The sequence below is a fragment of the Zeus faber genome, assembly GCF_960531495.2.
Source record: "Zeus faber genome assembly, chromosome: 15".
NCBI classification, from domain to species: Eukaryota; Metazoa; Chordata; class Actinopteri; order Zeiformes; family Zeidae; genus Zeus; species Zeus faber.
Window position 1 is genome coordinate 16,050,666 of NC_137194.1, and position 16,244 is coordinate 16,066,909.

The window sequence follows — 16,244 nt, forward strand, 5'->3', positions numbered from 1 at the left end:
TTACTCTTGATGGTTTTTAGTGTTTTACTGGAAGTGTTGGCTTCTATCGGGGTTGCAAAGACGGAGGGTTGAGTATGGTGAATGAGGGATACACCGTTTGTACTCTGCGTATATGGTACATCCATTTATAATTCACTTTAGACCGCCTCCCTCACTCTCTTGTTCTGTTTTCACAATAGGCTACGGTAAACATTTCACTTGTTAGTAGAATTCACAGACCTCATGCATCGTCCTTGAGCGGCAGCCGTTTATTTTCTAAACGCCCAAGTGGCGGACGATAAAGAGAATTGTCTTTGATGCTTCGTCCAGGCTCTATGCACTAATAGCAAACAGGGCCACAGAACTAGATTGAAGCTGTTTCCATGGCGTTGTGCCGGAGCTGCTGCTGCTTTCATGTTCGTGACACAATGGGAAAAAGCCGTTATACTAACGCTCGACAATGTGGAGCTGAGGGCGGAAGCCGCATCGAGTGAGACCTTTCATTGTCGCTTGTAAATTTCTGGGCTCACTTTGCGGCATCAAGGCCCAATTCAGAAGAGCTCTTGCTGCACTTAGACGTTTCTCCCTGGGAGTTGAGGACAGACCACAGAATCATTTATTATTATGGAAAGCAATATCCTATCAAATTAAAGTGTTCACTGTGTTCGTATAAATGAGGTGTAGTCAAAGATATTCTCTTTGAATCCTGAATAGAAATAGAGCGGAGGAAATGTTGACAATTACTTGTCTGGGAGTAAGCTTGTAGCGCAAATCAGCAAAGAGAAAACTTTCTTCTGCTTTGATTGGACTGTACATCTGAGGTTTTCAGCTCGCTGCCATAGAAACCTCCCCCGAAAAGCACCTTCAAGCAAACGACTTAACTAGGTGTTTGAAGCAATATCACCAAGGTTACTTGATTGTTTCAATGTCATTTGGAAACACAAACGGCCTGATCCTATTCAGATTACATTTCTTCCGGCTTTGCATTAGATGTACTGTAAATCCTTATTATCCATGTTATTATCCGTAGATCCGCATCTTGGCATTTTCAAGGCAAGTTTACACTGTGAAAATGCTGAATTTGAAAGCATAGTTCATTGTAAATTCTATAATAACCTGGTGCCCTACATCTCAGATGCTTTATATTGGCCTTGTTTCACCAGAAATTTGAAAAGTAACAGTATAAATACTTACAACAAAATCAATCACCACAACACCACTGCCTGGATTAACATCTGATTTGACAAAAAAAATAAAATGGGTGTATTTTAAGTTGCTTTTTGGTAAAGTCATTTTGTATTTCTTTTCTCTTTTATAAAACAATGTGGGTCCGTATCTATGAACAGAGAAAACCAACATTACGCTGAGAAGATAGGAGCAGGGGGCTCGGCAGCTATGATATAAAAGATTTACATTTCATTCATACTTTGATCAAATTTGTTGAGCGCATTTAAACCCATTGAAGCCTTAACTGCTCATTCCACTCTCCTCAGAATTCACTTTACTGATCTGAAGTAGCCCAGAGATCTTATGAGGAAACTTGATAGTTCTTCTCCAAAATAGTAACAATCATATCCGATGATTGTTAAGAGTCACTTAACAATACTCACTTTACATGTAAGTGAGTATTGACATTATCCCCGTTGAAAAAAATTGCCTTTTCTTTGGTTGACAAACCTCGTCTTATTCTCTGTAGAAATGCATGCAATAAGCACAAAACTCCACCCTTTGATTTAGACATATACAGTGGCTTCGGGACGTATTCAGACTCCATCACTTGTGGTACACTTTATTGTGTTGTAGATGTAATTTTAAATATATAAAATTGCTATTTTTGCCCATTAATGTACACTAAATAACCCATAATGACAAAGTGAAAACTGCAGGACAGGACGAAAAAGAAGCCATGAAGTCCAAGAAACTCTCTGTATACCTCTGCGATAAAATTGTGGTGAGGCATAGATCAGGGCAAGGATTTAAAAGCATTTCTAAAGCTTTGAGTGTTCCCATGAGCACAGTGGCCATGATTGTGAAACGGAAGAAGATTGGAACCACCAGGACTCTTCCCAGAGCTGGCCACCAGGCCAAACTGAGTAACCGGGTAAGAAGAGCCTTGGTCAGGGAGGAGACCAAGAACCCAACCTGTCACCCACGGGACAGAAGTCCCATTTATCACCAGGGACGCACCCGCTCTCTGTGATAAATGGGACCTCTGTCGACAGGGTGAGCAGCTTCAAGTACCTGGGAGTCCACATCACAGAGGATTTAACATGGACTCTACAAACAGACACTCTGGTGAGAAAGGCCAGGCAGCGTCTTTGCCACCGCAGGCAGCTGAGGAAATTCCGGGTCTCGGTGAGGATCCAGGATCCTCAAGTCCTTCTACTGTGGAGCAGTGGAGAGCATCCTGACAGGCAACATCACTGCCTGGTTTGGGAACTGTACTGCTCAGGACAGGCGGGCCCTGCAGAGGGTGGTGCGTTCAGCTGAACCTACCACTGGAACTACCCTCCCCTCCCTACACCAGGAGGTGTAGTAGCAGAGCCCGCAGGATCATGAAGGATTCTCACCACCCAAACAACGGACTGTTCCAGCTGTTGCGGTCAGGCGCCGCCGCAGTCACACAGCGAGAACAGAGAGACTGAGACAGAGTTTCTTCCACAAGCCATAAGAACTGTCAATGCTGACCTCACCAGGGGTCCTCACTGAGCCACACACATAGGCTCCACTACCTTACGGTAGTAACATACTGTACCACATACTGTGTCACTGTTCTGGGTTGTTCGGTATTACCGCGCCGTACTGTTGTATACTGTGCTGTATATCTCACAAACACTACCTCACTTTATTCACATGCCACTTTAATGCACATACAGTATCTGTATATACATAAATAGCCTATCCCATATACATAAGTCTGTCCCATATACATAAGCCTAGTCCCTTTATCTATTTTGTATCCCCACCCTGCATTACCCTTGAGTTCTTATTTTATATATATATTTTTTTATTCGATGTATTTTTATTTTATTCTACAGTATTCGACTTACTGCATTACGATTTAGAAATCAGTTAGTTAGCCAAGTAGAAATTCTCAAGTAGCTACTGTGTTCAGTCTAGAACATATTGTGTGTAATCACCGCATTGCGTGATTACACACAGTATATGTATGAAAGTATGTATATGTATGTGACAAATAAACCTCTTGAATCTTGAATCACTCTAAGAGAGCTTTCGGAAGTTTTCTGCAGAGATGGGAGAACCTGCCAGAAAGACGACCATCTCAGCAGGACCCCATCAATCAGGCCTTTATGGTAGAGTGGTTAGACGGAAGCCACTCTTGCGTAAAAGGCATATGACAGCCTGCTTGGAGTTTGCCAAACGGCATTTAAAGGAATCTGAGAGTATGAGGAAAAAGATTCTCTGGTCTGATGAGACAAAAAATGGCACTCTTTGGAGACACCTCCAAGCACTATGTCTGGCCAACACCAGGCACTACTCATCACCTGGCTAATACCATCCCTACGGTGAAGCATGGTGGTGGCACGTCACAAAGTGCTCCACTCTGGTGATACATAAAATACAATTTAAAAAAAACCCTGAAATAAATAGAAATAGAAAATTGACACAAAAAGCAAATCTAAACAAATGGGTCTTGAGCTGCTTTTTAAAGGTGTTCACAGTGTCCACAGATCTTAAGTCCACAAGGGGGTGAGTTCAAAAGTTTAGGAGGCACAACCTCTGATCAGAGGACCTTAGAGTAGATCTCTAATGTAGGCAGGTGCCCAGAGCTCTATAGATAATCACAAGAACTTTGACTTGGACTCCGATTTTGATGGGGAGCCAGTGGAGAGCAATCAGAATCGGTGTCACATGAGACCTGGTCAAGAGTTTAGCAGCAGCATTTGAACATGAAGCACTTGTCAGCGATCCACGGATGATTTGCTGAGGCAGGTAGGAAGGGAGCTACAGCAGCCAAGACGCGATGATACAAAGGCATGAATTCACATTTCCATCTGAGCCTTGCGCTGTATCTCAGCTGCAAAAAACAAGAGTGAATGAGATACTTTACATGTTGGACCAGAGTCAGAGCCTGGTCCACAGTGACACCTATATTTCTTACAGAGGATTTAAACAACGAGGCAAGAGTCCAAAGACCATCCTTAATCTTAGGGAAAAGACTAGGAGTGGCAGAAATAAGGATTGCTGTTTCGTTTAGCTGTAAGATATTATCTGCCATCCAGTTCTTTTTAGTGTTGAGGCAGTTATTTAAAACGGACAATTTAGCTATGTTGTGAGGTTTAAATGAGACGTGTAAATACAAAGAGGTCCTTGAATAAAACCTGCTCCACAGCGCACACAACTTCAGACAGGGGTGATGGTTCACCTTTCAGCATGACAACCACTCGAAGCACACCGCCAAGACAATGCTGGAGTGGCGTCGTGACAAATCTATGATTGTCCTTGAGTGGCCAAAGCCCAGACTTAAAACCCCTTAGAAACCTGTGGAGAGACCTGATGGCAGTTCACAGACGCTTCCAACCCGATCTAACGGAGCTTGAGAGGATCTGCCTGGAAGAATGGGATAAAGTTCCCAGATCCAGGTGTGCAAAGCTTGTAGAGACTCACCCAAGAAGACTGAAAGCTGTTATTGCTGCCAAAGGGGCTTATTCAAAGTGTTGAATTAAGGGTCGGAATACTTGTGAAAATAAGAGATTTCAGTTTTTGATTTTTAATAAATTAGCAAAAATTTCTAAAACCATGTTTTCACCTTTTCATTATGGGTTATTGAGTGTAGATTGACAGGCTGAATGGCAATTGTATCCATTTAAAATTACACAATAGTGTGCAAAAAGTGAAGGGGTCTGAATAGTTCTGTATGTATAGTCTCACTGTATCAAACTTTAGCCTCAGGTTTGAAACAACACATTTATATTCTGCTTTCAAGCTTCATAGCAGAAATCTAAATATCATCTTTTAAACAAAGGGATATGAGCATCACAGATTGAGCGTGACTTGTTTATTTGTTTCTCCCCCTGGCAGCCCATACAGGATAGCAGCGTACATTCCATTTGTCTTCAGCGATGGTACAGTGGTGATCAGCTGGTGAAAAACATCAGATGAAACAATTTCTTTGGACAAGGAGAGTAGAAACAACAGACACGCTCTTAAAAGCAAACATTAAATACAGAACAAAAAGTGAAAAATAATCTATAGTTTCAAAACAGTGCAAATGGTGACTTTGCTCGGTCCAGAACATGGCTCCCATGAGTATTTTCAGACGTTTATTTTGGATTTAGATAGTTTCACCTTCTTCACAGCCTTTGCTGTGCATCAGTTCAGAGTCCTGGCAAATCTTCCTTTTAATCCAAGTTTAAAGTTTTGTGTTTCAGGTAATTGAAAGTTGAAATGGCGTTCCGTCTTCCCTATCGCAGCTGCCGATTTCTGCCAGCTCAATCCTAATTTTATCCAAACAATTGGTCTGACATTTTAATTAAGGATAGGTTCGCTATTTTTCAACACAGGCCCTATTAAAATGTTAGTTCCAATCATTTAGAACTATAATCTGGTTTCCCATTTGGAAAAAGGTGATTTAAACGTAAATATTTATCCCAATAAATCAGATTAATTTATTAAAAAATGTATTTCTGTATCAGACTGAACTTGTTCCGTGAATATTTTTGTAACGCATATCAGATGTCGAAACTGAAAAATTTGTAGCGATTCTCATTATGTTTAAGATGTCGACATATCCAAATAGACTCAAAACGTGAGATCCTGTTCGATACCCGGTCCTACTCATGATAGGAACCAACATTTTAATAAGGAAAAGTGGTAAACCTGTGGTAAACACAAGACACTTGTTTATTGATGCATTGCTGCCTGTGCTCTTCTCCATCAGCTGTTGAAGAGCGGCACCACTCTGTCAATGTCCGCTCTGCAGATCGGGCACTTTTTTGGCTCCGGCAGCGCCCGGTAGCACTGAGCGCAGCTGCAAACATGGCCACACTCCAGGAAGACGCAGGACCGCTCGCGGCTCAGGCAGACGCTACAGACGCTGGGCGACACACTGTCCTCCTTCAGGTCCAGCTCGCGCAGACGCCTCCTCTGCTGCTCCTTGAACTCCTCCAGGATGCTGCGCTCCTTCCTCCTCCTCCTGTGGTGCTCGTAGCGCTTCCACAGCAGGAAGAGGAAAAGGGAGGCGGCGGCCACGCCGCACACCAGGGTGAGGGCCCGCCATACCCGGACGCCGCGCTCCTGTTGGCCGAGCAGCGCGTCGTAGTCCAGCCGGCTGAGGAAGTAGCGCAGGCCCTGCTTGGGCGGCTGCAGCTTCACCAGGCTGTGGTCCAGCACCAGCTCGCCCACGGCCGTCACCTGCTCGCCCACGCGCAGCATCTCCTCCGTCTCGTGGATGCCTTTGGGCCGCTCGCCGCTGATGAAGTGGCCAATGACATTGGACAGGGACTGGACCGTGGGGTGGAAGTTCTCGTAGATGGTCTCCAGGTCCAGCTCTGCCGCGTCCAGCGGGCGCACTACTCGCACCGTGGTGCCGACGGCTTCGTCGTGGCAGGCCAGGTCAAAGGGGACGGTGTTGGTTCGCTGGTGGATGACCTTCTCTGTGTGGTTCCTGGCGGGTTTTTTTTGTTGTTTTTTTTACAAGTAATATGTTAAACATTTGTCTCTGAAAGGATAACGTGTTCATCAACTGTTTGTATGGCTTTTTATGGGCCCTAATTTGGCTGAATGATTTTAATGTGGATGAGTATGATTTCAAAAGACTAAAAGGAAGAAACTCAATTTAATTTGGCAACCCAAGGGAGGGAAGCCTTATTGCTATATTTTAAGAATAAGAAGCCCACTCTTCAGCTCACAGACAGACATATTGAGGCTTTACCAGCCACTGAAAATGGTTCTTACCAGAGGTGAGTGGTGCGATTCCACACCATCTTCTTCTCCTTCAGGGTCAGCCTCTCGATGACTCCTTTGCAGTTATCCACAAACTGGCTGTTCAGCGTTTCTTTCACAGATCTTACAACGCCTGTAGTATGGGTGACACGGTGTTAGAGCATTATAAGAATTATTCTAAACTTGTTTTTGTTTTTTTTTTAATTTAGTCGACGCACCTTCTATCACGGCGTATGGGACGCATCTGCCGGGGAATTCAGATAAAAAGTTTTTCAAGTCCTGGTCAATGGGCACCTTTTTGGCATCCTGTGAAACGCATATAAACACAATTTGGTCAAACATATTCATATACATAGATTAAATACACTACTAAAGTACGCTGATATTGGAATGACAGTGGTGGAGAAGATAGATGTTAGATTGTGGACCTTTAATCTGGAGACTGTTGTAGCCCTCCTCTTGTAGACGGAGTAGAAGACCACAGTCAGGGCCGAGCTGGTTGCCAACAGCAGCACTTGAGCCGTGGAGGGTTTTCCCCCAGAGTCCATCTTGGTATTTGCCGTTTGATCCGCACGTTACACAGACTGAGCACAGATGCAGCGGGGGCAGATTTCTAACAGCGACTCAGCGGAGCGGAGTCTTGCACTTGCACTTCCATTTTCCTTGTAAAACAGGGTATCAAGGTATCAGAGAGACAATAACGAGATATATATATATACCCACACACACACACACACACTACTCACAAAAAGTCAGGGATATTCGGCTTTCGGGTGAAATTTCAGGATGAACCTAAAATGCACTATAATCTTTACAGGTGAACTTAATTTGACCTTCTCTAAACTATTAAATGCACATGTCCAACTGTTCAATGTTTCAGTACTTTTTGCACAACTTGCTGAACGGCAAAATTCCCAACAGGTGTTTGATCCATGAATCGACCAATACATTTCCTGGTTCAATTACAATTGGTATGTAAACAGTCCTCTTCATCATGCTGTTCACATTTTGACATCATGAGACCAAGACGACACCTAACAACTGATCAACAGTACCTGGCCATTGTGAGGCTTCAATCAGGATGTTCTCAGAGGGAAGTGGCCACTGAGCTTAGAGTGTCACAGAGTGTCATCAGCAGGTTGCAACAGAGATACAGAGAGACTGGAAGAGTCACAGAAAGGCATAGAAGTGGACGTCCTTTGGCCACATCACACACTGATGAGCGCCTCATTGTGAACAGTGCCCTGCGCAACCGGATGATGAATGCCACTCAACTCCAGGCAATTTAAGGGAGGTGAGAGGCACCCAAGTGTCAGACCATTCAAAACCATTTTCGAACCAACCAGTAAGACATTAAAATAAAATGTAAAAAAAAAAAATACAGTGCGCATGAAATTGTTAAATACACAGACAACCCAACAATAATTACTACCCATACCGTATAAGTAGCATGTAGCGAGTCAAAAATATTAATATAGTCTACATTTCACCATACTAAATCCAAACAAGACCAAAGCCCAGTTGCAGATTAGTGTGGTCTAGTTGCTAGACGACCTGCAAGGGTACCTGACCACACCACCAGGCACAGGCATCATTGTCTTGCATGGGCCAGGGAGCATTTACGCTGCCAGTGGCCTCAGTGCTGTTCTCTGATGAAAGTCGATTCACGTTGAGCAGAAATGTTGGCCGCCAACGATGTTGGAGACGTCAAGGAGAGCGCTATGCATCAGCCACTGTTTGGTGGTGGTGGTGTTACAGTGTGGGCAGGTGTGTCTAGTCAATACAGAACTGCCCTACACTTTGTGAATGGTACAGTGACAAGCCCATACTACCTGAATAACATCATTCATCCAGTCATTGTGCCCCTGCATGAACAACACAGGCCTCATTTCATCTTCATGGACAACAATGCTCCAGCTCATCGAGGTCGCACCATTAGGGAACGGCTGCTGGAGACTGGGGTACCTCAAATGGAGTGGCCTGCACTTTCTCCAGACCTGAATCCCATAGAAAACCTACGGGATCAGCTGAGTCGCCGTGTAGAGGCTCGTAACTCTGTGCCCCAGAAGCTCAATGACCTGAGGGCCGCCCTTCAAGAAGAGTGGGGGGCCAGGCCTCAGCAGACAATAAGTCCACTTGTGAACAGCATGAGACGTCGTTGTCAGGCTGTAATTGATGCTCAAGGGCACATGACAAGTTACTGAGACACTGACATTTTTTCTTGTGGTAAACCCACCACTGTTGTTGGCTTTTGTTTCAATAAATAGTTTGAGATGAGGAAATCACCATTGCATGCTTCTACTTAAATGCTCTACTTTCATGATATAATATCACTGTAGCGTGAACTTTTTACATTTTCCATCAATTTCACCTGAAAGCCAAATATCCCTAACTTTTTGTGAGTGAGTGTGTGTGTGTGTGTGTGTGTGTGTGTGTGTATATTTTAAGACCTTTGGGGAAAAAATCATCTCTCCATTATTCAGTAACGTATGGCAGGTAAATACTATTACAAGTATTTGGTACAGGGCAGACGTAAGTATTGGGGAGGAATAGGAAACTAACTAGATGATTCTATGACAGTTTCCTTTAGGTCAGAGAGCAAGTGAAGTGGAAGAGGAACTGGAATAAATCGGATTTCCACAGAACACCAGACACAAATTACATTTATGTTATGCTGCTGTGCTGTTATGATAGGAAGTAAGTATAAGTAAATATAAAGTGAGCTGGGTTCAGAAATGTTGCCTCTTACCAAAACAACTTGACTCATGCTGACAAAAATAAATAAACATAAATAAATAAACCCTAAAACTATACTTATATTATTCAAAATAAGATAAATAAATACATATAATAAAGGACAAAGACTTTGGAATGAATTAATTCGAAATTAAGACGATTCAACTACTTTAAATTATATTTGTGGGGGTAGAAATTTAAGACACTTTGGGCTTTTTAAGGGACCTACAGAACCCTGATTCAAGCTTGAAATAACGAGGTAACAAACACTGCTCAGCCTCTTGTTTTGTGACCTTGGTGGACCGATAAACCACTAATAACTTCCCATTTTCTAATTAAACCGGAATAATAAAAAAAAAAACCCTGAGGCAGAAAACAAAAGCTTGTCATTGTTTGTATCGTTCCTGGGTTTTCGAAATCGTGCCTAGAAGGAGTCTGACAGCTGGAGCTAGCTGCTACACCGAGCTCAGCCAAGCTAGCTTTAGCTGTAGCTCCAACCTGTCAACAGTGACATTAAACAGCGATCGGCGATTAAATTAAAAAAATATCTGCAAAAAAGCAAAACAATCATAGTGACATATGGTTTGTTCGCTACGGTCCTAAATGTTTTTTTTGTTGTTTTTTTGTTTTGTTGCAGCTTACTCACCCCCTTCCCCCAAGAAAGCGAGTTTCAGCCGCAAAAGGAGTCATAGGAAATGAAGACACCTCGCTGCAGTACTGCAGCGGACCAGGAGGTGGCGCTGTACCGTTAAATATAGTAGAAGAACACCAAAAAAAACACAACATAAAAACAATAATAAAAATTAAAAATAATAGTTATAAAGAAGAAAAACGGCAACAGCAATAACGCTGTCCATCTATTTATATGTATGTCTGTCTGTCTATCTGTCTATCTAGTGTCTGTCTCTCTGTCTATCTAGTGTCTGTCTGTCTGTCTAGTGTCTGTCTAGTGTCTATCTGTCTGTCTATAGTGTTTATCTGTCTGTCTATCTATCCGTCTATCTAGTGTCTATCTGTCTGTCTGTCTGTTTGTCTGTCTGTCTATCTGTTTGTATGTCTATCTGTCTATCGAGTGTCCATCTGTCTGTCTGTTTGTCTGTCTGTTTGTCCCTCCATCTATCTGTCTATCTAGTGTCTATCTGTCTGTCTATCTGTTTGTCCATCTGTCTATCTGTTTGTATGTCTATCTGTCTATCGAGTGTCTATCTATCTGTCTGTCTGTTTGTCTGTCTGTTTGTCCGTCTGTCTGTCTATCTATCTGTCTATCTAGTGTCTATCTGTCCGTCTCTCTCTCTGTCTGTCTGCCTGCCTGCCTGCCTGCCTGCCTGCCTGTCTGTCTGTCTGTCTGTCTGAATAAAATGAAATATTATGATGAAATATAACATTTCCCTTGAATGTGAAATATGACTTCTGTCAGGTGGTTTGGTGACGATCCAAAATAAACCATAATAAACTCTTGTGTTTGACACACACATTTCTGAGACTACAACCCCAAAAAAGTACAATTTTGAACTACATTATGTGTATTTTCGCACAGAAATATCTGTAAATGATACGTTTCAAATAAATTCCATTGGTTGTGTTTGCCATGTTTTCCATTTGGTGTTTGTTTTTTTTATTGTTATTTCATTATCAGCACAAATGTATTTCTATCCGCCCATTTTCCTTATCCATCTTTTATTGCAAACATGGGAAGAACATGAAACCCCACACAGACAGCACCAGAGACGACATTCCACCCCAGGTATCTTCATGCGTAGAGAAAAAGCAAAATATTTATATATGTATATATATATATATCAATTTACATGATCCTTGAAATCAGATGCTCAAAAATGACACTCTTAAAACATATTAACCACACTCAGCTCTCTGACCCAGCCGCTGAACATTTGAAGTTCGATATGCCATCATGACAGAGAATAGGCCTAACCTTTGGCTACATCAGATTTGGATTTGATGAACCTGACATATGCATATTCAGCCTGTGGGAATTCTGGAACGGACGCATGAAAGAAAAAAAAAACAATTTGTTGACTCAAATCCAATTCGGCTCAGAGCTTCTTTTCGACACTGCTCACTAACCCTAATTCTACCTCGCGGGTCAAGTCCCTCGACCATCATCCAATTCCGTTCCAGTCTCCCTCGCCGTCCCGATGTGGGACTTCCATTTGAGGCGGACGGAAATAGCGGCGGCAGATGGAGGGGTGGACGGTGGTGGGCGGAGAAGACGGGGGGTGGAGGGGGGGGGGCACCAGATGCGCTCGTCCCAAAGCCTCAGAAAGTAGGGGCCCCCGACACCCGGGCAACCCCAGTCACGCCGGATCTCTCTGATGACAGTGTGGATACGTTCAGTGGGGGACCCACACCCTTCGATAGCTCGGCTGGTAGAGCGGAGGGCTGTAGGTGCCCCCCTAAAGGGCACCGTGCTCCGGCGGGTTATCTCCCAATTAGGGGCCTCTCTGTGTGGGGTTTGCATGTTCTCCCCGTGCCCACATGGGGGTTCCTCCATCTAACGTCAGTAAGGACCCCCACCAAAAACATGCACATCATCATCATTGTCTGACCAGCGACGGATATATGGAGCCGGGTCCCCGGCCGCATCGTCGAATGCTGCCCACTGCTCCCGGCTGCCCCCCTGGAGGAAGGACAAGCCAGGATGGGTCAAATGCAGAGGACCCATTTCACCGGCCACCATCCAGAGCGTGTGTGTGTGTGTGTGTGCGTGTGCGTGTGCGTGTGCTGTCGTGTGACAATTAATAATTCAATTAATAAAATAAGTCTGTTCGATCAGCGTCTCACAGATTTTTATGTTCTGCCACGGCACACGATCCCGTCAAGCACTGCAAAACACCGCGAAACCCAGAGAACCATGCTTGTTATTGTGGCCCACTGAGAGTTTCGTCGAGAACGACTCGCAAACGGTTCGTCCGTAGCAAATCCTTCAAATGACTCGGGATTCGGGAGTCTCTGATAAGTAGACGAAGTGAAAATTCTTTTAAAAATGACCCATTTAAAGACGAGCGATTATGGAAGAACTCACATTTTCGGTGCGTGTGCACATACATTTGGGTCTCTGATGGGCCTACTAACACACAAACCGTGAAATAAGACCAGCCGGGTCACTTGTTGGGGGCTGTCCGTTTCAGAAAAACTGGTCTCCGTGACCTGAAACAGGCCGTTCAGATATTTCGATCCCTTCATACCTCACTAGGTGCCTCGGTAGAATTAGAACCGACCCCCCCCCCCCCCCCCCCGTCTGAGTGACCCCACCCCGCGGCCGGAGAAATAACACGGCAAGACCAGCGGAAATATTTTAAAAGAATGAGGAATTTATACCAACTGTCGGTGAAGAAACTGCGGACGATGGAAAAAAAAACAATTCTGCTTTGTGTTTCATTCAAAAAAAAAATAAAAAAAAAGAGTATGCAGCAGATAGACAGATTCATTTATTTTTCTGTTTTATTTTATTTTCCGAAGTTTACATGAAACAAAAAGAAATCCCAGAGCTCGGTGTGTCGCGGTGCGGCGTCCGCGTCTCCCACGAGCTTGGAGCGAGGCAACGAAAGTTGGAACCGACTTTTAAAAAGGGCTTTGTAAGATCTAATACGAGTGAGGGTTAGGCAACTGCATTGCTTATTTCTCGCCTCAGCTTTGTCCAGCAACACGTTTCGGTGCACTGATGAGGTGGATTCAGTGAAAGTCTACGGACTAAATACAACAGGAACCCCGGGAGTGAAGCTCAAACCCCATTGGCTCACAGAACTTCGGGCCTTGGGTGGGCGGCTCCTCCCACTTAAACAGAGCGCCGGGGAGCAAGACGGATTTGGAGACACGTTTAGAATAGCTCTAACGTATAATCTGAGCGGTATTTTCAGCAAAAACGTGTTTTTTGGGGACCCCAGAGACCTGTACGGCATTAGCATGTGTAAAAAGGAACATAATAGGTCCCCTTTAAAGACCAAGGCAGAATGGGCCACGGCGCACGGTTCATATTTGAATGGGACTGATTGACACTTTGCATTCCACCAAAAAATGAATCATTTCATCAGAATGAAACGAGCCGGCTCTTCCCCCTCTCACGCTCCTCGCGCTCGTTCCGATCAACCCAGAGCTGAGCGATGAATTAGAGCCTCGCAATTTTGATCTTGCGACACACGAGACGAGAGATTCCGTTGTCTCATTTTTAAAAATTTTATTTATTTATTTATTTATTTATTTATTTATTTATTTATTTCCAGTACACAGTGGTTGAAAAAAAACAAAAACGGATTGGATGAGCAACAATCTTGCTGACGCGCCCGTCCGCCGTCATTCAGGGGTCCTCCACATGGGCCTCATGCATAGTCGATGTGCATGTCGTCTGGATTTATTCCATCATGAGGCACATGTGCAGGCAAGAGCGCAGAGCACACATACACAGCACACCTTTTCTACTTGAGAAGCCGGCCTGAAAATGGGGTACACACGCCTTTCCTCACTTCTGTCTTGAGTCCTCGCGCATCAAGCCATACCCGCAACCGACACTCCGAAACGGGCTATTGTTCACGAAAACGTCTCGGCCCGAGCAGATATCAAAATCGGGTGCCGGGCGCCTCGGGGAACGCCCCTGAGGATTACCAAACAAAGCAGCAGGATGAATAATAGACGCATTTGGCAAAACGCTCTCCTTTTCGAAGCGTCACGTTTTTTCTTTTCCCTCTCCCTCTTGCCCTCGTTTGTCTGGGAAAGGATCCGTCGGGGGACGCGTCGACGGTGGGTTCGTTTTTGTAGGGAATGGTCTAAATTGTCTTCGCTATTTTTCCGTTATCGAGCGGGACTTTGGCATCGGGGTGTCCCCAGGAAGCGCTTATGCCAAGAGCCACGAGCGATATCTCAATTCCGTTGTTCCTACTTGTCGATGTTACAAAGTTGAGCTCGTTAATCAGCGTCTCTGTCGGGGCCTGATGTTCCCCCCGTTGATAAATGGGGTTTTCCTGGAGCCCCCCCTCTATCGCGCATCCACTGGTGTGTTGTTCTGCATTGGGCGGAGCCCTGTGGGAGGCGCACGGAGATGAGCGCTTATTGATTCCTACCCCCGACCAGATGCTTACTCTACCTCATTTTTTGCGTATGGAGAAACCTTGGGAGGAACTGGAAGGACGTTTCCTTGTTTCATTCGCGGCGCACGGCCCTTCATTCACATATCTACTCCGTCAGTCCTCTCTCTTCCTCTCCTCTCATCTCCTCTCCCCTCCTCTCATCTCCTCTCCTCTCCTCCCCCCTCCCCTCCTCTCCTCCTCTCCTCTCCTCAGCTCTCCTCTCCTTTCCTCTCCCCTCCTCTCCTTCTCTCTCCTCCCCTCCTCTCCTCTCCTCTCCTCTCCCCTCCCCTCCTCTCCTCTCTTCTCCTCTCTCCTCCTCTCCCCTCCTCTCCTCTCATCTCCTCTCCTCTCCTCTCCTCCCCCCTCCCCTCCTCTCCTCTCTTCTCCTCTCCTTTCCTCTCTTCTCCTCTCCTCTCCTCTCCTCTCCCCTCCTCTCATCTTATCTCCTCTCCTCTCCCCCCCCCTCCCCTCCTCTCCTCTCCTCTCCTCCCCCCTCCCCTCCTCTCCTCTCTTCTCCTCTCCTTTCCTCTCTTCTCCTCTCCTCTCCTCTCCTCTCCCCTCCTCTCATCTCCTCTCCTCTCCTCTCCTCCCCCCTCCCCTCCTCTCCTCTCCTCTCCTCCCCCCTCCCCTCCTCTCCTCTCTTCTCCTCTCCTTTCCTCTCTTCTCCTCTCCTCTCCTCTCCTCTCCCCTCCTCTCATCTCATCTCCTCTCCTCTCCTCCCCCCTCCCCTCCTCTCATCTCCTCTCCTCTCCTCCCCCCTCCCCTCCTCTCCTCCCCCCTCCCCTCCTCTCCTCCTCTCCTCTCCTCTCCTCCTCTCCTCTCCTCTCCTCCCCCCTCCCCTCCTCTCCTCTCCTCTCCTCTCCCCTCCTCTCCTCCTCTCCTCTCCTCTCCTCCTCTCCTCTCCTCTCCTCTCCCCTCCTCTCCTCTCCTCTCCTCTCCTCCCCTCCTCTCCTCTCTTCTCCTCTCCTTTCCTCTCTTCTCCTCTCCTCTCCTCTCCTCTCCCCTCCTCTCATCTCATCTCCTCTCCTCTCCTCCCCCCTCCCCTCCTCTCCTCTCCTCTCCCCTCCTCTCATCTCATCTCCTCTCCTCTCCTCCCCCCTCCCCTCCTCTCCTCCTCTCCTCTCCTCTCCTCCTCTCCTCTCCTCTCCCCTCCTCTCCCCTCCTCTCCTCACCTCTCCCCTCCCCTCCTCTCCTCTCTTCTCCTCTCCTCCCCTCTCTTCTCCTCTTCCCTCCTCTCCTCTCATCTCTTCTCCTCTCCTCCCCCCTCCCCTCCTCTCCTCCTCTCCTCTCCTCTCCTCTCCTCGGCCCTCCTCTCCTTTCCTCTCCCCTCCTCTCCTCTCCTTCTCTCTTCTCCCCTCCTCTCCACTCCCCCCTCCTCTCCTCTCCACTCCCCTCTCCTCTCCTCCCCCCTCGCCTCCTCTCCCCCACCCCCTGCTCTCCTCCCCCCTCCCCTCCTCTCCCCTCCTCTCCTCTTCTGTCATCTCTCGGTGCTGTCTGCTACGCCGCCTCTTTGTTGTCCTCGCATACCGCCATAAATCAGAC

General features: G+C 46.0%; 1 protein-coding gene across 1 annotated transcript; it reads right to left on the reverse strand.

Annotated features, from left to right (window-relative positions):
- Positions 1–4,995: 4,995 nt before the first annotated feature.
- mul1 (mitochondrial E3 ubiquitin protein ligase 1) lies at positions 4,996–10,321 on the reverse strand. The gene is made up of 5 exons (XM_080015839.1): positions 10,268–10,321; positions 7,314–7,547; positions 7,104–7,191; positions 6,898–7,018; positions 4,996–6,607 (listed from the first exon to the last, which is right to left on the reverse strand). The coding sequence occupies exons 2-5, from the start codon at positions 7,431–7,433 to the stop codon at positions 5,878–5,880; spliced, it is 1,059 nt and encodes a 352-aa protein (XP_079871965.1). The 5' UTR covers positions 7,434–7,547; positions 10,268–10,321; the 3' UTR covers positions 4,996–5,877.
- Between the last annotated feature and the right edge of the window lie 5,923 nt (positions 10,322–16,244).

What these genes read in the sequence shown, in the direction of transcription:
- mul1 (XM_080015839.1), bottom strand. Translation starts at nt 7,433, where the DNA reads ATGGACTCTGGGGGAAAACCCTCCACGGCTCAAGTGCTGCTGTTGGCA. An exon ending in CCCATACGCCGTGATAGAAG is followed by an intron (nt 7,019 to 7,103) that starts GTGCGTCGACTA and finishes CCCATACTACAG; the next exon opens with GCGTTGTAAGATCTGTGAAA. An exon ending in AATCGCACCACTCACCTCTG is followed by an intron (nt 6,608 to 6,897) that starts GTAAGAACCATT and finishes AAAACCCGCCAG; the next exon opens with GAACCACACAGAGAAGGTCA.